The sequence below is a fragment of the Peromyscus eremicus genome, chromosome 23 (assembly GCF_949786415.1).
Source record: "Peromyscus eremicus chromosome 23, PerEre_H2_v1, whole genome shotgun sequence".
Lineage (NCBI taxonomy): Eukaryota > Metazoa > Chordata > Mammalia > Rodentia > Cricetidae > Peromyscus > Peromyscus eremicus.
Genome location: NC_081438.1, coordinates 31201984 through 31221107, shown reverse-complemented (window position 1 = coordinate 31221107; position 19124 = coordinate 31201984). Strand labels below are relative to the sequence as shown.

The following is a 19124-nucleotide window of genomic DNA, read 5'->3' as shown; positions in this document are numbered from 1 at the left end:
GGGGGGGAAGGGGGGTGTGACAGCGGTGCACTGCCTCCTCCACCCAGCTCTTTCTGCCCTCTCCCCCAGCCCAGCCTTGTTGAGACAGCTGCCCGTCTCCCACTTCTGGCTGAACTGCCCACACACAGGGTCCGGAGGGCCCTTCTTCCTCCCTTGGTCAGGCTTCCTGTGGTACAGGGCAGAGCAATGAGACAGTGTCACCCTGGAGACATCTGCACAAAGCTCCAAGCTGAGGAAGAACAAACCACAGGGCAGCCTCTCCTCAGATGGTGCCCTTCTAGCAGTGACGTCTTTAAGAAGGCCACAGATGAAAGCTGTGGCCAACAGAGGCTTTGTACCCGGGAGAATGTTCAACTGGCTGGGAGGCTTGGGGACAGGCTCCCAGGCTCAGGACCCCATCTTTGATGTCAGCTTCAGCACCAAGGGAGTGGACAGCTCCCAACTGCAGGTCTTGCCTTCTGTAAATTGGGCACAGTTAAACCGTCCAGCCACTCACTGTGCAGGGAGGGTGTGCCACCAGATGGGGCACGTAAACCACACCCAGAGGTCTGTGGTTCCTCAGCACTCCTCTCCCTGCTCTCCCACAGCTGTGGAAGAGGGATTCTGTGTTCTGTCTGGGTTCCACAATGCCTCCTGTGAGTGACTGGACAGTCACACCCCACCCTGCCCTGTAACTCATCTTATCTGCAAAATAAAGAAAAGAGACCAGATGAGGTCTCTGGGGACACCAGGGCCTCCATGATCCTATGAATGCAGAGGGGGTGGGGAAGAAGGGGGCGGTTTCCAGGATACCTGGGCTAGCAGGAGACCCTCTCCAGAGTGGAGACCCATCAGTGTCACACAATCCATTGTGTCCCAGCTGCTGCTGGTAATGCCCAAGGTTCTGTACCCCCACCCCATCAGTCTAAAACACATCCCTTTCCATCTCTGTTAACCCACCTGACCTGGCCACTTAGGATGCTCTCCTAGATCTGGTGACATCTGAAGAAGTTCCATAATGACCTGGCAGAAGCAGGAATGCCTGACTAGAACGTGAGCCTGGAGCGTCCAGGGTATGGGCACTGCTGGGAGGTCTGCCCTGCTGTGTGCGTGCTGGCACGGTGGCAGGGTGGATAGTTCCACTCTGTAAGCACTGCCACTTCCACAGCAGCACCAATAACAACCAGTACTAAAGAAGGCCTTGTGTCCCCTGGCTCTGGCTGTCCCACCAGCGACGAGCCCTAGGTTGAAATCACTGTGTTCCTTACTGACCCCATTATTCCTCACTCAGCCCCTCACTCTGGTTGTCCAGGAAGATGGCTGTGAGGACCAAACAACTGAGACTAGGGACGCATCTTCCATGCCAGGGTGAGCCACAGCAGGGTAGAGAGAGAAGGTAGAAGGAGGATCATGGTGGGAGCCACGGCATCAGGCAGGGAAAGGGCAGATCACAGCGGGAGCCATGGCGAGGTGGAGGATCAGGGCTTGTCTGTGGTTGCCTGAGTCAGAGGCAGGACCCTTGAGCTGGCCTCTGGTGGCAGTGATCTCTCCTGCACGCAGAACACTTAAGGGCCTCTAACGAGAGGCTCCTTAGGTGCCCACAACCTGAGCCTACCCTCCATGCCCACACCAGGAAGTTGGGGTGGTTGTGCTGTCCCTTTCTCAGGCCCTCTGTTCTCTGCCTGCCTTCCACAGCCTTTGTCCCACTGTGCTATGGAGGAAGACGGACAGGTTACTAGGGCTTTCCAGTTCATACCCACAGTGTGAACACCAGGTGTGAGCTGGGCGAGTGTAGGCTGCAGGTGTCTAGGCTGAGCCAGGAAGGGGAGGCTATGGGTAAGCCTGACAATGTACTGTCCTGGGATGGGATGCACTGGTTCCTGCTTCCTGAGTTGTCCTAAAGGACACACGTCTATGTCTACCTGGTGTCCCTAACTTTGTTCCTATTACTTGTCCCATGCCCTGACTCAATTTCCTTCCATTGATGACAAAGAGCTGAGGGTGGCGTGTAACTTAGGTCCTACCCGCCAGCATAGACACACCATTCCTAGGTGTACAAGAGCAGAACCAAGACGATGCTGTCTCTGAGAGCGGGACCTTCTCCCCCTCTGCCTAGATTGAATCCTCCCTAGCCTGTAGCACTCTTCACCCATTGACCCATTGGACTAGGAACACCTCACAGGCTGAGGTTCCTTTAGGGCACCGGCGGGTGACTTAGGGCCAAGGCAGCAAGACTCTCAGAGCTTCCTCTGTGAGCAAGCATCCCTCCCCGGGAACCTGGAGCATCATGGCTGATCTGTGTGAGATGGATGCAGGGAGCACGGCAGGCAGGCAGGCAGGCAAACTTGCTCTGTGTGTTTACAAGGCCGCTTGGAAAGGAAGAGGCAGGGCAGCGATGAAGGTCACGTCTACACTACGGTGGAAATGCGAAAGCTTCATCGGGGAGTGATAAGCCCTGAGCAAATCTCAGCCCGTGCCCACACACCCCAGCTGGGTGCAGGCCCTCGTCTAGCCAGTCGACACCTCTTTGGCAGGAGCCATGGCCACAGATGCCCAGCCTGATCTCATCATGGAGCAGTGAGCACCAGGTTGCTAAGAATGGTGGCCAGTTAAGAAAACTGTGGCCCCATAGGGAGAGGCACTGAGGGGCTACACCACACCGAACCTATAAACAGGAGCCGGCATGCTCTGCTCTAAGGCCTTTGAGGGCAGCAGCTGGTGAGCAGAGGCACGAGAATGTAGTAGGAAGGAGGGCCTGGGGCTCAGTTTCTGGCCCAGTTATTGCCTGGCACACAATATTCAGCAAGTGTTTGCTACCCAAGTGTTTACCACTGATGGGCTGTGAGAGGTTGGAGAGCAAGCAGGGCCTGTACATTGAGGGTCTCAACATCTGGCCCTTCCTACTTCCAGCCCAGCATCACCCTAGGGCCTTCAGGGGTGCAGAACCACTCCCATGGTTCTCAAGAGGCACCAGGAAGTGGTTCTTTCACACAGTCCAGCCTGTTACAGTTTGATATGAAATGCTCCCCACAAGCTTGCTTGTTTGAACACCTGGTCCCCAGCTGGTGGCACTATCTTGGGAGGTTGTGGGACATGGAGACATGGGGAGGTTGTAGGCTACTACCACTGAGCCAGGCCACCAGCCCCTCACTGGGGTATTCTAGGCAGGTGCTCTACCACTGAGCCACACCCCAGCCCCTCACTGGGGGATTCTAGGCAGGTGCTCTACCACTGAGCCACACCCCAGCCCCTCACTGGGGGATTCTAGGCAAGTGCTCTACCACTGAGCCACACCCCAGCCCCTCACTGGGGGATTCTAGGCAGGTGCTCTACCACTGAGCCACACCCCAGCCCCTCACTGGGGGATTCTAGGCAGGTGCTCTGCCACTGAGCCACGCCTCAGCCCCTCACTGGGGGATTCTAGGCAGGTGCTCTACCACTGAGCCACACCCCAGCCCCTCACTGGGGGATTCTAGGCAAGTGCTCTACCACTGAGCCACACCCCAGCCCCTCACTGGGGATTCTAGGCAGGTGCTCTACCACTGAGCCACACCTTGTTGGCTACACCTGAGTCCACTTCCAGCCTGGGCTCTCTGCTTCCCTGATCCACCAAGATGTGGGGAGAAGCCATCTTACACTCTTGCCACTATGGATAGAGGCACCCAACACCACACCTTCTCTACATGACCAACTGTATCACTTGAAGCTGTGAGCCCAACTACATCCATCCCTCGCGCCTTCAGCTGCTTCTGTTAGGTGGTCTGTCACAGCAACGAGAAAGGGACGAACGCGGCTTGTGTGCACTTTCTTGAGGAAGCGTTGGGCTGTCAGGGACCACTGGGCACCAGAGGAAGGGCAGAAGGAAGCCACTCCTCAAACACTGACACAGAGCATACAGCACACAGCTTTGAAGCGCATACTCAAGTGCAGGGGTTCCCACTGGGACCCATGTCATCTCCATCACTTTCTGACCCTGCTCTTCTGATTTCTCAGAAGCAGGCACCATATGGGAAGTCCTAGGGGACCAGACAGAGGCCGTGTGTGTGTGTGTGTGTGTGTGTGTCTGCGCGCGCGTGTGCGCGCATATGTGCCTGAGAGTGTGTCAAGAAGCACAGCAGGAAATGATGGTATCCCCAGGGCCGTTTTTGCTTTCCATTAAGGCTCCACCTTAGCTTCACATCTGGTGGACCTTGGTGTGCAGATGTGGAAGGGGGAGTGCTCCTGATGAAGGAGTGGAGGCTGTCAAACTATGGACTCTGCATCAACTGACTTAGGGCCAAGTCACTTTGCAGTGACTTTGACATTATTAAACTGTCAAGAAAGCACTGAAAGTTTTCTGTCATGGACCCTATTCATAATGAATCAAAACTGGGCACAGAAGATGTCCTTCAGTAGGCAAATGGACACAACACTTCTGGTACAGACAAATACCAGTGATGGAGAGAAATGAGCAGGCTAAGTGTGGTGACCCACAGGAGACAAGATAACAAGCTTGAGGCTAGCCTAGCTACACGGTGACATTCTATCTCAAAAAACTAAAGGCTGGACGTCGAACTCAGTGGTAGAGCCTGCCTAGAATCCCCCAGTGAGGGGCTGGGGTGTGGCTCAGTGGTAGAGCACCTGCCTAGAATTCCCCAGTGAGGGGCTGGGGTGTAGCTCAGTAGTAGAGTGCCTGCCTAGAATTCCTCAGGGAGGGCCTGGGAGACATGGTTCACGGGTGTCATTTGGCTTAACATGAACAAAACCCTGGGTTATATCTTTAGTCCTGCAAAAATCAAAACAAATGAGGATTCAAGCCCAGGACCTGGAGGAATTTCAGGTGAATGCTGCTAAGTGAAAGAATCCAGTGCACAAAGGCACACAGAGGGTCCCACCTTTGGGACATCCCAGAAATGGCAGCATGATGGGCAGGAGATCTGTAGGAGCTGGGGGATGACGGGTACTGGGAGGACTTAGAGATGGGGAGCTAATCTGTGGGACCCCACAGTGGCGGCACCCATTTTAATGCATTCACACAAACCATCAGCAAACTATTCCACCAGCACAGACTTCCCAGCTCCCAGCAACCGGACAGGGTGAGTTTAGGGACTGCACTGCCAGGCCACACTTGGACAAGATTGGTCAGCGGTGTAGAGAACTGTGTACAGGTTAGGATGTAGAGAACCTTATTTTACCCTCAACTTCTCTATAAACCTGCTGTTATTCTGCAAATATTAGTGTTAGTTTTCAACAAGAATACTTGGTGTACTGTAGAAACTATCAAATTCTGAGCCTGGTGCCATAAGTACAGTTTTATTGAAACACGGCCACCCCGCTGTTCTGCCTGTCCACAGCAGCAGGGCTGAGCTCCTAGAGATTGGGCAGCTCCCGCCTTCTCCAGAGGGGTCTGACAGTGCTGGCTTGGGCCGTGGACCGGGCTTTCCAGGGAACGGTCCCTTCCTCTAAGAAGTCTACTTAGGAAACAAAAGGAAAGAGACCCCAAGCTCTCTGAAGAACCCGACCTGCGCACGGTCATCCTGTGGATGAAGAAACTGACCCAGGCTCTCTGGTGACCCATCCAGCAGGGCTCACACTCTGCAGGGCTGAAGGGCCCTGGCTACGGGACTCTGTGGCACTTGCCTCTTCCTGTGCGCACACCTGCAGTCTCTGGCAGCCCTGCACTGTGGGTGCAGCTGTGCAGAGGCTGGCCGTCTTCTCACCTGCTCTTTCCTCTTCGTGTGGGCTCCGTCCGCTTCCGCAAGAACACGGCAGGTGGCATCACAATAACACAGGTGGTGCATGCCTGTGCCGAGGCTGGGTACACGGCTGAGGAAGTGCCCACCCCAGGATGCCAGGCTGCAGGGGGATGGGTGGGAGCAGCTCTGGGAGGCAGGTGGGTCGGGTAGCTTCTATCCGAGGGAATATCACACTGTGCCCAGGCACAAAGCCCCTGTAAGGGGTGACATGGTCACACTGCGAGTCGAACCAGACCTCCCATTGGTGGTGTTGAGCTCATAACACACATTCCAACAGAAGTGTTGTGACCCAGCGCCATGAACCAGCATTGCTGGGGAGGAACAGGAAGCTAGGAATGGCCTAGAGCCCTGCTGCTGGCACAGGGAGATAATCGCAGCTGGTGTACTGTCCACAGAGCCCTGATAATGGTATGACTGTTGGCTTAGGTCTCTGACTGGAAAAATGTATCAGTGAAAAGGAAAGACTCCATGATGGCACTTGTGGGGTGACCACTGCCTGGAATCCTGGAAGTCCAGGCAGAGTCAGGAGGATCTCTGGGTCAAGGCCTGCCTGGGCTATAGTGAGACCTTATATAAAGAAAAAACAAAGCAAAACAAAAGAGAGGAGGCTGGAGTAAAATTGTTTGCCATATAAGCATGAGGACCTGGGTTTGATGCCCAGCACCCATGTAAAAAGCTGAGCCCAGCCACGTAGAGGAAGGCATGGACTAATACTTTTATATATACATGCGCTCTCACTCCTCCACCAACAAGCCCCTTAGGTTGTACAATCCTGCTGCCCAGATCAGGAACTTTTGCTAATGGCCAAGATACAGTTAGCAGGGTCCCCACGATCCCAGAATCCAGGTCTGCCTCTGGCTGGCCCTGCACAGTTCCTCCAAGCCCTGGGTTATAGTGGACTGTGGAGTGGTTACAGACATGGAGGAAGAGGACCCAAGGTCAAGGCCACCTGCATCTCATGGGCTTTGTAGACAATTCTATTTGCTGCTGTCCAGCTTCTTGTTTTTTACTATCTCACTCCTGTGACCGGAGCTCTTCCTTCTGGGCAGAGGGTCCTGGTGAACCACAGGGGATGAGACCAAACCAGGACAGTTGGGGACATTTGGTAGGCCACTGCCTCCAGGTTCAGGTCTTTTCAATGAAACTGGAGATTCTGGGGTCTAACTCCTCTTGGGTGAGGGGGAGTGGGCAAGATGCCAGGCTCCCGCTGCGTGCTGGAGCTGAGCTCTTGCCTCCCCCACACAGCAGCCTTGGGAGGCAGCTCGACCACCCACACACGGCAGAGGCTGGGTCCAGGCTGGGAAGGGAAGCGGAGCCATGTGGGACTGTGAGCCAACCCTCAATTATCCCAGCACACACTGGCAGAACCTGCTTGGCTGGAAGCAGGCCCCAGCTATTTCTAACTCTGCTGTAGACCCCTCCTGCCTGGAAGTTGTTGGGGTGAAAAGAAAATGAGCGGAAGTTACCATGAGCTTGCCTGAGCCTGATTTGGTCATGCCCTGGGTACGGGGGTCAGCCTGCCTCCTGCTTGGTCCCTATCCACCTTTCTCTTCTCTCACCCATCTCTAATAGGTCTTGGGAGTGCCCTCTCCCCTAGCCAGGCACTGGCTGGCAGATGAGGGCTCCGTAGCTGCTTTAGCTCTCACAGAGTTGCGGAGGGTATACAATGGCCAAAGACGGGATGGGATGGGGCCGACCCAGCCCTAGAGTCTTGGGAGAGACTTCCTGCTGGAGGGCTCCACAGACCCAGTGTATTCCTACCGGTACTGCATTGGATAGGGGGGTTTCTCAAGGTTGTGTGGGCTCATGGCCCAGAGGAGCCTCTATCCTAGGAAGAGCCCTGGTACCATGGAGAACATGGAAGCTGCAGACACAGGTGATCCAGTGGCCCAGAAATACTTTAAGACTGCGGCCAGGGCCCCATGTTCCCTGTTAGGGGGACAGGTGGGTGGGGCGGGGAGTAGCCTGTGCCTGGGGTCTTGCCTCCCTCTCTGAGACCCACCTGGCTGGCTTGCCCACTGTGAACAATGCCCCAGCATTGGGGAACTGCTTTAAGGCTGTGCCAGGGACAGCAGCAGCAAAGACCCTGGTGTCATCACAGGCAGCACACAGGAGGGCAGGCCACCTAACAGGAACCCTCAGGTGATCCACACCTTCACAGGGTCCCGCAGGGCCAGCAGAACCTGTAATGATCCGCACTTGACAGATGTGGAAGCAGATGCGGAAGCAGGCAGCTGGCCAGCACCGGCTCACACTGCAGTGCTCCAAGGACCAGGGTGTGTCCAGCGTGGGGTTCCTGCATTCCTTTGCACAGCTGGATAGATAGAGTGGGGCCAGGGGGACAGAAATCTCCAGGCTAGACAGGGCCAGGTATAAGGAGGGGCAGGCTCAAGGCCATGCTTGCTGGAGCAGGCCAAGAGGAGGCTCTGGAGAAAGCCAGAGCCAGAGCCCAGCAGCCGGCAAGAAACATTTCCTAGTCTCTTGCTGAACTGCCCACAAACTCACTGTCCTCGGTACAGAGGGGTGGGCCACAAGAGACTGAGTGGGGCAAATGGAGGACTCCAGTGGCTGCTTCAGACTGCCCCTCTATCGAGTAAACCTAGGAGGGCTGGGGAGACAGTCCCATTGGTAAAGTACTTGCCTTACAAGCACCAGGACCCCAGGCCAACCCCTAGAGCCACATGGAAAAGCCAGACATGCTGGCACACTTGTCATCCTAGGCCAGGGAGAAGAAAAAGGTGAGCCCTGGGGCCTGCTGGCTCACTACCTTAGCCTGCTTAGCAAGTTCCAGGGCAGAGAGACACTATCTAAGATGGATGGTTCTCATAGAGAGCAGGTGGAGGTGTCCTCGGCCTCCACCCTACACACACAGGTGTACACACATGCTCGTGAACATGTACACATATGTGTCTTCTTGCAAAGAAAAAATGGTACAAGGAAGAGTTTATACACTCCAGGGCTGCCAGAGGGACACAATGTAACTGTGTTCTCTCTGCAATATAAGCCACCACCCAACTCTCTACTAAGGTCACAAGACATAGCCCCTTCACCAGGCCACCGCATAACAAGTTCTTCACCTGTTTGGCCACCACATGACAAGGACCCTGACTAGTGACCAGAGCAACACCCCAGCACATACCTAGCCACCACACAGCACAACTTTTGCCAAACCGCTCCACTGTGTCTCAGAATATGCATACATTCTGTGACCTGTCAGATGCCAGGTGTTGAGGGAGGCCCTATGGTGGTTACACTGACCATCTCCATGCTGAGGTGGTTTTGAGCCCTGGGTGCAGCCAGGAGCCCTGGAGAGGCTTCTCAACAGGCTCAACCCACACTGGCTGGAGGTGGTCTCCACCGGCAGGCCACATGGGTCCTTGTCTCTTCTGCCACACTGAAGGAGCTGTCTAGAGTGGAGGAGGGCTGGCCTGCTTCTGAGCCCCAAGTTGAACGCAGTTGCCTGCCTGGCTGTGCTGTTGTTACCAAGTACCCCTTGGATCTGACCCACTGATGTCTGGAGAATGGTGATTGTGTGGTTGGCCAGGCAACTCCAAGGACAGCTGGTGGGCAGAGAAACGAGACAGAGCGGGCAGGTACACCTCATCCGCCTAGGTGGGCAAGTAAGGAAGTGCGGGAGTGAGGACAGTGTGTACAGGTACAGTAAGCAGCTACTCTCGCCCTCACTCCCTTGTGTGCTAGAGGCTGTGGTTGGCAGTGCACAAAAGTCAAGGCTAGCAGCAGGACCAGGGACGTGGCTGATCTCACACACAGCCAGGAGGCCACCACAAGTGGGCCTGTGACAGAAGGAAGGTGGGCAGGACACCTAGACCTGAGTAGACGGGAACTAGCTGGACAGAGTGACGGGGCCGAAGCAGCACCGTGATGACTATGTCTGTCTTTTGGGCAGGGGCAGAAGTGACTTCAGCTTTTCTGAGACAGGTTCTCACTATGCAGCCTTGACTGGCCTGGCCGAGAACTGGTTATGCACACCGTGCTTTCAACAACCTCTAAAAACAGAATACCGTAGGACCTCGGGGTGTATGCTGAAGCAGGAAGATTGCAAATCTACGGCCAACTTGAGCTACAGAGTTCAAGGCTAACACAGGCGCCTCAGTAAGTCCCTGTCTCTAAATAGAAAGTAAAAGGAGAACAGAGTGCCTGCCTGGCCTCCAGAAAGGCTGGAAGTGTGGCTCAGTGGCAGAGGGCCTTGCCTGGCCTCCAGAAAGGCTGGGAGTGTGGCTCAGTGGCAGAGGGCCTTGCCTGGCCTCCAGAGAGGCTGGGAGAGTGGTTCAGTGGCAGAGGGCCTGTCTACCTAGCATCCAGGAGGCCCTAGGTTCCATTCTCATACCACCAAAGAACTAAACAAAACAAAAGACTTAGAATGCTTTGGAGTGCAAATTAGACCTTGTCTATAAACACTGATGTAAGTGATGTGTTCATAGTGACAGCTGCTCAGTGCATCTTCATTTAGCAATCTTTAAACACACACACACACACACACACACACACACACACACACACACACACACACACACAGAATCCCTACACTGTATTAAATTAAATACCCATCAGTGATCCTGAGTTATTCAAAGGTACACAGAAGCGAAGAAATACATTTCTGATAGCTTACTGACTTAGAGACTTTGGGCGTTCAAATATTTATTTACTTAGTCAAAGGTTTTGAGAGTGCTAAGAAGTGTAAAAAAATGGATGGACGTAATTTGAGAAATCCAGAAAGTCTCAGAGATACACCACAAAGTTGCAAGGAACAGTAAGTGTTGCACCTGATGTGCCTCTGACCACCACAATGGGCAGCGTCCCATGAAAGGGGTCAGACAGACAGACGGATGGGAACAAGGATAAATGAGTCACTAGACAAATGACAAACAGGAACTATTTTTCTGTGAAATTCTGCTTAACATACATAGGTCACACTGGGCATGGTTTTTATGGAAATGGAATCTGGCTTCTGTTTCTGCAGGGCACAGACAGCCTGGCTACAGACATCGTAAGAGGCCCAGCCACATGTGATGCAGAATGGACTGGCCACCCTCTGAGATGACCAGCTACTGACCAGACTCTTCCCCAAACAGCCACACACAACACTGGGATCACAGGCCACACCAGGGCCATGTGCCACGCTGGTACCCTAACACCATCCCAGGGACAGGAAGTAAGGTTGCTGCCAGTGATGAACAAGCCCTCGCAACCCCAGATTTCCAGCTGCACCACTCCACTCCCATCGTGGAACAACTTCACTCCTGCTGGACCTGCTTACTCTGAGAACTTGTGCCCACGTCTGACCAGGCCATGTCCCAAGCACCCTCCCTCAGGGATATGCTGCTCCTCTTTAAATTAAGAAGGATCCCTCCTCAGGTGCCCACTTGGTACATGAGACTCCAACAGGTGCATGATTCCTGAAGACCATTGCCCCTTCCCCAGCTTGCAGGGCTTACCCAGCTACCTATGGGATCAGCTTTGGTACCTCTGGCCTGACCACTGAGTAGCTGGCACACACAGCTTGTCCTTTCCCTTCCATGGGCTGTGCCACATATCGACTCCTGGCAGAAGTCTGGCAGCAAGGTGCCTGCCATGCTCCTCACCTTCCTCTGGGCACCTACTCCCTCTGGACAAGGCCAAAGTGCCCCAACCCAGAGGGTGGAGCTTGGCAGAGACTCACGGAGTACAAATTAAAGAAAGCCAAGTGGAAGTGAAGACAAAGGGGCCAGCGTGTCCCCTCCTGCCATGGAAGACCATGCCTTGGGGACATGGAGCTGCTCTAGCACATGACTCATTCACCAAGGCTGACACTGACTTCCCTCAAGTTAGGAGGAGGGCTGCCTGCGGCTGCGGGAACTGGCATGATGCACACACAGTGGTGCCTACCTTGAAGATGAGGCAGTCGGACTGGTGCTCGGCGTACCGGGAGGTGAGGCGGTACTGGCTCTCGGTGGTCACGTCGATCTGGTAGCCAGTCAGTGTGTAGCACACCTTGCGGAACTCTTGGATCTTGGTCTGGAAAACCTCCTTGAGCCGCTGGTTCTTCAGCTCGGCACTTTCCACTTGCTTGCGCAGCTCTGTAGGGAGGGAGGTGGTGTGAGTGTCACTGGGCACTGGTGTGACAGGGAGGATGACAGGGGAAGGGCAAGGATGAACCACGGCCCAACTGGAGTCCCTGCTGCCTGGGGATGCCTGAGGTTGGTGCCCATCTGTGAGCTCTGAGAAACCAGGAGAAAAAGGACAAGGAGCCAGAGAAGCAGTGTGACCTTCTGGTGGCAGCCATAATGAAGTCACTATATTAACAACAGTACTTAAAAAAAACCAACCCAAAACACAGTCCTCTGAAAGACCGATGCTGTGACAATGACAACACTAACAGAACATCACCCTGGCCACAGTCAGGAAGCACTGTGGGACAACTGGTCATGCTTTGGTGGTGACTGGTCCCAGCTGACCAGCAGGTTGCAGAGCCTGCTGGAGAAGGAAGCACCAGAGGTCTATGTCTGCAGTGAGGGTCAGAGTCCCCAGACTACTCTGGGAAAATGGACCATCACCAGACTACAGCCTGAGCTCCTTCTGTCCCGGGCTTGGTCACTTGTCCTGCAGGAGACAGCAGAGCACTCAGAGAAAGAGGTAGACGGAAGTCCACATGCTGGCCACCTGAGACCAAAAGGACCCTCCTTGTTCCTCAGCAAGGTCTGGTTTGGTTCCAGATAACCCTGCCTAGAGCCTCCTCCCCACCCGCCCATGTGTCTCGGGAATATCATTCGGGGCAGAACACCACCTCCCCAATTGCTCGCCATGGTTTACTGGTGCTCAGGGAGAAGCCAGCTGCGCAAAGCCACCAGGAGCACACACAATTACCATGAATCTCTCACCCAAGGTGCCTGCTGAGTAATTAAGCCCTGATTTACGCCCCAGTTAATTACCGAGCTTGGCTCCACTCACACACACAGGGACTGTCTCGAGCTGGGCGCTTCCTGGAAGTCCTGCATGGAGCTCACAAGGGGATCCCCACAGGCCTGGGCCATCAGGCTCAGGCAGTGGGTGTGCTATGGGTCTCCCTTCACTGTTATGAGGGACTGGGGTTAGTCAACATCGGCTGTGATATATGGTCAGGGGATACAGAGAAGACTGGGCACTTCTGAGGAGGGTGCTCCTGAGCAGTGTGTGGGGAAAGGTATCTCTAAGTCAAGAGAAACTCAGAATCCAAGGGACTCCATGGACCAGGCCCAGAGCAGATCCCTCATGGGCCTACTGTGAAAGATTAGGAGAGGAAAGGTATGAGGTGGGGCATGTTAGGGCAGGCCTGAGGCAGGGAGGAGAATGAACCTGTGCCCTGCACACCACAGACCCAGAGGGTGGTTAGTGCATACAGATGGGACGGCCTTCTAGAGATCAGTGAGGGCAGGGAGCCTGCTTTCCACGAGAGCCATGTGGGAACCAGAAGCTCTGAGCAACCCCAAGGAAGATGGAGACCAAGGAGGCTGAGTCCCCATTCAGTTCTGCCCCACTTCTGTGTCTCCACACCATCTCCTAGGAGAGCGTAGCATGTGGAGGTCCCCAGATACCGTCTTGAGGATCTAGCCAGGGCGATCCCTGGAGGCCAGCCTGAGTCAAATGCATAAACTCAAAAGCCACATCGCCACTGTGATGTGGCGGCAGGTTGTCATTTTCTCTGAATTGAAGGACTCCCTTTGGGAGGAGGCCCCTTAAGTCTCAGTAAGTGCGGAAAACTCGCAGGGATCAGGAAGTAACCAAAACTTAGAAAGCTCAGAAAATCGTAAGATTCTCCACTCGCCCTCCAAGGGTCTAGAAGCAATAACAACTGCTAGGGAGAGGAGACTCCAACTGGCCGAGCTGTGGGCGAGCTGCGGGAATGCAGCTTTTGTAGCTATTACAATGCTGGGGGGGAGGTGCTTTTTGGTACTGCATCTCCTCTGAGTCACTGGCGCTTCACATAAGGAACTGCTCACTCACGGTCCTGTTAGTAACCCCAATACACTCACTGCTTTACTAACCCAGACTTGAGTGGATTGTTCTGTTGTTGGTGCTCTATCTAGAATGAACAGATTTTTTTTTTAATGTCCCCCAGGAAAATTCACACATCTCCAGGTGAACATGCCCCACCCTATTTCACAAACAAGGAAACTGAGGCTCAAAGAGCATAACCACTGGGCCATGAAGTTAAGGGTCTCCAGCAGAGCTTCCCTTACCTTCACTGTCCCTCGTATTCTAGAATGTACAGCCCATCCACAGTCCAGTGCAGAAATCACACTCTGAGATTGTGTGATTCTGGTATGCTGGCATGCTGGTACCAGGGGCTATGAGGAGAAATGGCCTGACAGACCCAGCCTGTAGAAAGAAGCTCACCTGTGGGGCTGTCGCCTGGCTGCTGGCCCTGCCCTGTGGCTCTTTCATCCATCACCCAGCACAGAGGCCTTGGCAGACATTGTTATCCACAGTGAGAGCCCCTTCAACACGACACAGGCCCAGAGCCTTGATTAATCGAGTGATCAGACTATGAAAATGAAAGGTTAATTGGCAGCCCTGACCCCATGACTCTTCCTGGCATCCCTTGGCCCTCCTTCTCCTGGAGACAAAGCCTTCAGCGGGAGAAGAAATTTACCAGCCCCACTTCCCAGGGATGTTCCAGCCATCAGAGACTGTGATAACTGTTGATAGAGTTCAGACGCCCAAAGGGGAAGATTAAATCTTGGGACCAAACACAGGCTGACCTTGAGGAAGGAAATGGACTCTTCTGTGCAGTCCAGATCTCCGAGGCAGGTGGGGGGCTTAGGCCCTAGGGGGCCCCTGGGGAGGGTCGGTATGCTTCTTGGGGATGAATGGAGAGGCGGTGCTCTGGCCACATGCCAGGCACTCAGAGGCATGGTTGTGGCCGCAAAGGAGGAGCACCTATTGCCACTGGGTGGGAGTAGAAGCCACCTCCTTCAGGGAGAGGGTGAGGCCAGTGGCGGGAAGGAAAGACAGACAAGATAAGCAGGAGGTGATGCCCAAAGCCTGGAAACAATCATCTGATTTGGGGGGCTTCAACTGCCTTGTTATTTCTGTGGCGCGGCGACTTACATAAACAAGAATGAATAATTCACTTGGATGGTTTGGATTAAATAAATAAAAGATGGGCTCCACCTTGGAAGTGTCACTACTCTGCTGCCACTGGCTGTCACTCAGCCTCTTTCAAAAGTGACCAAGAGCAGAGGTGCTTTCGGGCTTCTCCTAGGAGGCAAAGGGCTTGGGGTCTGCGGTGATATCCTCTGGCCTTGGGGTGATGTCTTCGGCCACTCATGAGTGTGCAGGTAACACCACGGGGAGGGGGGCAGAGTGGTAGCTGGGGTGAACCAGGGGGCTCCAGGCCACCAACCTTGGGCCCTGAGGTCATTCTGAGACCAAGACACAGAGAAGGGCAGCCTTATTCTGGGGAGTCCTTCTCCAGATCCACAGGGCCAGCCCCTGGGCCCCATTTTCACTCTGTGGCCACTGAGGCCCTTCAGGCTCTGGGTGCTCCTCCTTCTGGACACATGCTGCCAGGAGGAGGCTGTGGTTGCTGTCACTCTCCAGCTCTGGGCCAGTCTCCTCTGTGTCCCCAGGCAAGGCTGTCCACGGCCTCCCTTCCTGTGGCCCTCTCAACAAGGGCAGTCCTGGCCGTCCTATAAGGACAGGAGTGGGGCAGGTGACACGTGGGAGCCAGGGAAGGGGTGTGACTGCTCATCAGAACCCAAGCCAGACTGGATGGTCAACAGAGACTATGGGGCCAGAGTGGGTCCAGGGGCGCACCAGGCCTCGCTGCCCCCAATCCTGTTTGCTATTCTGGGTTGGGCCTGAAAGCTCAGGCAGGCCTGTTGGCCGGCTCCACTACTCTGGGAAGGCCACAGGATGGCTCTGAGCTGACAAGCCTCACTATCTCAGCCCCATGCTTGCCCTTTTGGACTCACAGGAGGCAGCTGTGAAAGTTCTGAGGGAAGGACACGGGCAGAAACAGCCTGTGCTCTACCAGGTAAAAGCTAGTGGGGGTGCGCACTCCTGCCGAAGAGCGGAGATGCCGGGATAATAAGCGCTTATAGGCTCAGACCGCTCGAGTCTCAGCTCCTGGCCTCAAGTCTGCAGAATGGCCGATATTAGTGGGGCCAGAAGGCCACATGTGAGGTAGACACAGAGAAGAGGGAACCGGAGAGAAGATGGCCGTGGGGCTCACAGCGGTCACACCACCTGCGCCAGCACAGTCTGTGGACAGAAAGGTGGGTGCTGGGTGGGGTGTGTGTTTTTTTTTTAAGATTTATTTTTATTATTTTAAATTATCTATATATGTGTGTATGCCTTAGTGTGGATATGTGCATCTGAGTGCAGGTGCCATCGGAGGCCAGTGCTGGTTGGGTTTTGTAAACCTACACAAACCTTGGAAGAGGGAACCTCCATTGAGAAACTGCCTCCTTCAGACTGCCCTATGGGCATGTCTGTGGAGCACTGTCTTGATGGTGTGTGTGTGTGTGGCGGGCCAGCCTACAGTGGGCAGTGCCATCCGGGGGCAGGTGGGCCTGGGACATAGAAGAAAAGTAGCTAAGCAAGCCTGAGAGAACAAGCTAGTCAGCAGCCTTCCTCTGCTTCAGGTCCTGACTTGGTACCTCTTGGTGATGGACTGCAACCTGTAAGGCAAATAAACGCTTTCCTCCCCAAGCTGCTTTTGGTCAGTGTTTCATCACAGCAGCAGAAGAGCAAACCAGAACAGATTCGTCAGTCCTACACCCTCATGCTCACCTTCACCAGGCTGCTGCAGCTCCGGGTCACAACAGTGCCAGCCCCTATGACCCTGGGTCAGCTCTGCAGGAGGGCAAAGGAGAGCCCAACTGTTTCCTCTTTGTGGAGAGAAGCATACAACCTCTCAAGAAAACTACTGAAGGGCTGGTGATGTGGCTCAATTAGGAGTACTTGCCTGCCATGCATGAGGCCCTGGGTCTGATCCCCAGCACTGCATGGTGGCAAATGCCTATAATCTTAATAATTGGAAGGTAGAAGCAGGAGGATCAGAAGTTAAAGTCATCCTTGGCTACATAGGGAGTTATGTCCAGCCTGGGCTACATGAGATGCTGTTTCAAAATGCAAACCAAAAAACACCATGCCAAGTTCCTAAGGAACCGAGAGGCTAGGCAAGGCTCTGGGTTTTAGTCATAGTGTGGCAGACAGGCCTGCCAGAGCCCTGTTTGGTATGATACACTCACTTTAGTACCTGGCAAACAGCATCACAGAGCACTGGACCTTCTTGGCTCAGGCAAGAGACACGATGAGAGAAGAAAGGAGGCACCTGTGTGACTGCGGGGACCATCAGGGCAGGTACCTGTGGTGGCAAGAGCCTACACAGTCCCCATCAGAGCACAGCACGCTCTGTTCTGACCCCAGGCTGCGGCCACAAGAGGACTAGCCAAGGATAAGAATCAGAGCAGAGGTGACTGATGGCCCACTGCGTCTCAAAGCCCTGAGGACACCGACAACCCCTCCAGAGAGTTCCAGAAGGTCAGGCATGTCAGCCAGCATGGAAAACCAAACATGTGAAAGAACATAGCACAAAGGTAGTGTCCTCACCTCCATGGCAGTTAGGAAAGATGAGGATGGGTGTGCTGAAGAACCCAGGGGTTGAGTGTGGTGAGGGATATACATGTATGTGTGGGTGTGCGTGAGTGCATATGTACACTCATGCTGGAGAAAGAGAATGCAGTCTTCCCTTCCACCGAAGACAGAAACAGTCACACAGCTAAAAAGCAGGTGTCTTAGTCACTGTTCTACTGCTGTGAGGAGACACCATGACCAAGGCAACTCATAAACTAAAGTATGCAGTTGGGGGCCTGCTTACAGCTTCAGAGGGTGAGTCCATGATCATCAAGGCAGGAAGTATGATGGCAGGCAGGCAGGCAGGCAGGCACTAGAGATGCTGAGAGCTTACATCTGATCGGACACAGGAAGGCAGACACCTTGGGCCTGGTGTGGTCTTTGAACTTCAAAGCCTACCCCAGTGACACACCTCCTCTAGCAAGGCCACTTCCTAATCTTTCTCAAACGGTTCCACTAACTGGGGACCCAAGTATTCAACATATGCACCTATGAGGGCTGTTCTCACTCAGACGGCCACAGCGGGCGAGGCATAGCAGTGCCTGAGTGCTACGGCAAGGGAACTGAGGCAACCTGTTACCACATTGACTCTCAAACAAAATAACCTACACTTGAGTGTGAATGTGCCAGAAGGAAATACAGTCAAGTTCTCTCACAGCCTGGAAAGCAAACGTGCTCACACACAGGCCAGCAGGAGACATGCATGCTACCCTCACAGTGACTGAACATCACTGTGAATGGGCACTGACCATGATGCAGGAAAAAGGCTTCCTCGAGGGAGATGACAGGTGAGGATGACATCACCAGGGATGCCCAGGGCTATGTGGCCCTCTTCTCCAGCTCCCACCTTCGCAGATGGGCTCTCCCCTCTTTCCTAGCTATAATGCTATGGGGTAGGAGCAGAAAGGAGGATGTGGTCCAATGGAGCAGCGACTACCCCAATGCCCCTGGCATCTCCTGATCAGGAGCTAGAAGCAGCTTTTTGAACACTCCTTTGAGGATTCTGGACAGAACCATTTTCCTTTCTGAAAAGTGAATAAAATCCACTTAAGCAAAGATGGGATTTTCCGGCCTTGCAAAAATCACCACAGTACTAGAATGTCACACGCTAAGCTAGCACAACTTCAGCCCTCCAACCTTAGGCAGAGGTGCTGTTCCCAGCTCACCCAGCCTTGAAGATGAAGCAGTAGACAGAGAAGGTCATGGTCTAAGCTTCTCCTGATGCTCTGGCTGTGTCTGGGAGTCTATTCCTGTGTCTCCTGTGAGAGATCCCTGTGCACCATGGGTTGAGGGCATGGTTGACTCTTTCCTCTGTCTGGTCAGGTATCTGGACAATCCTTGGTCTTTGGTCTCTGCACATGCATGGACACTGACCAGAAGGGATAGTGTTTCAGGCTCACCGAAGTAAAGGGACCTTCCCTGTTTGACCATGGTCCAGGCTGGCAGCTCAGGCTTCCACATGAACCCCCCCTAACTTTACAAGGGAAGGGGTTGAGACTTGTCCTGCAGTGTGATGACTGCGACTCTGCCTGAGTCTCTGCTTCTAGGCCTGGAGGACTGGTGGCTAGCCAGAGGAGTCCCTGGGACTCATGGCCCCGCTGCAGCAGGCACTGGAGGTGCTGGCCCTGTTCAGACCCAAAGCTGATGTGCATCTAAGGACTGAATTATTCATGCCTTGCTAACTTCCAAACCATTCCAGTTTTACATTTTTAAATATTTAATAATTAGCCATCAAATATTTATGCAATTTTATTAGCAGCTGTGGAGGCCGGGCACTGCTGTGGCTGTGAC

General features: G+C 54.1%; 1 protein-coding gene across 1 annotated transcript in view; it reads right to left on the bottom strand.

The window, feature by feature from the left end:
• The window catches only part of Mad1l1 (mitotic arrest deficient 1 like 1), a 322122-nt gene that overhangs the window by 40769 nt on the left and 262229 nt on the right, over positions 1-19124 (bottom strand). Inside the window, exon 17 of the mRNA XM_059249350.1 lies at positions 11601-11791. Coding sequence (XP_059105333.1) covers positions 11601-11791 — 191 coding nt within the window. The remainder of the gene's footprint in view (positions 1-11600; positions 11792-19124) is intronic.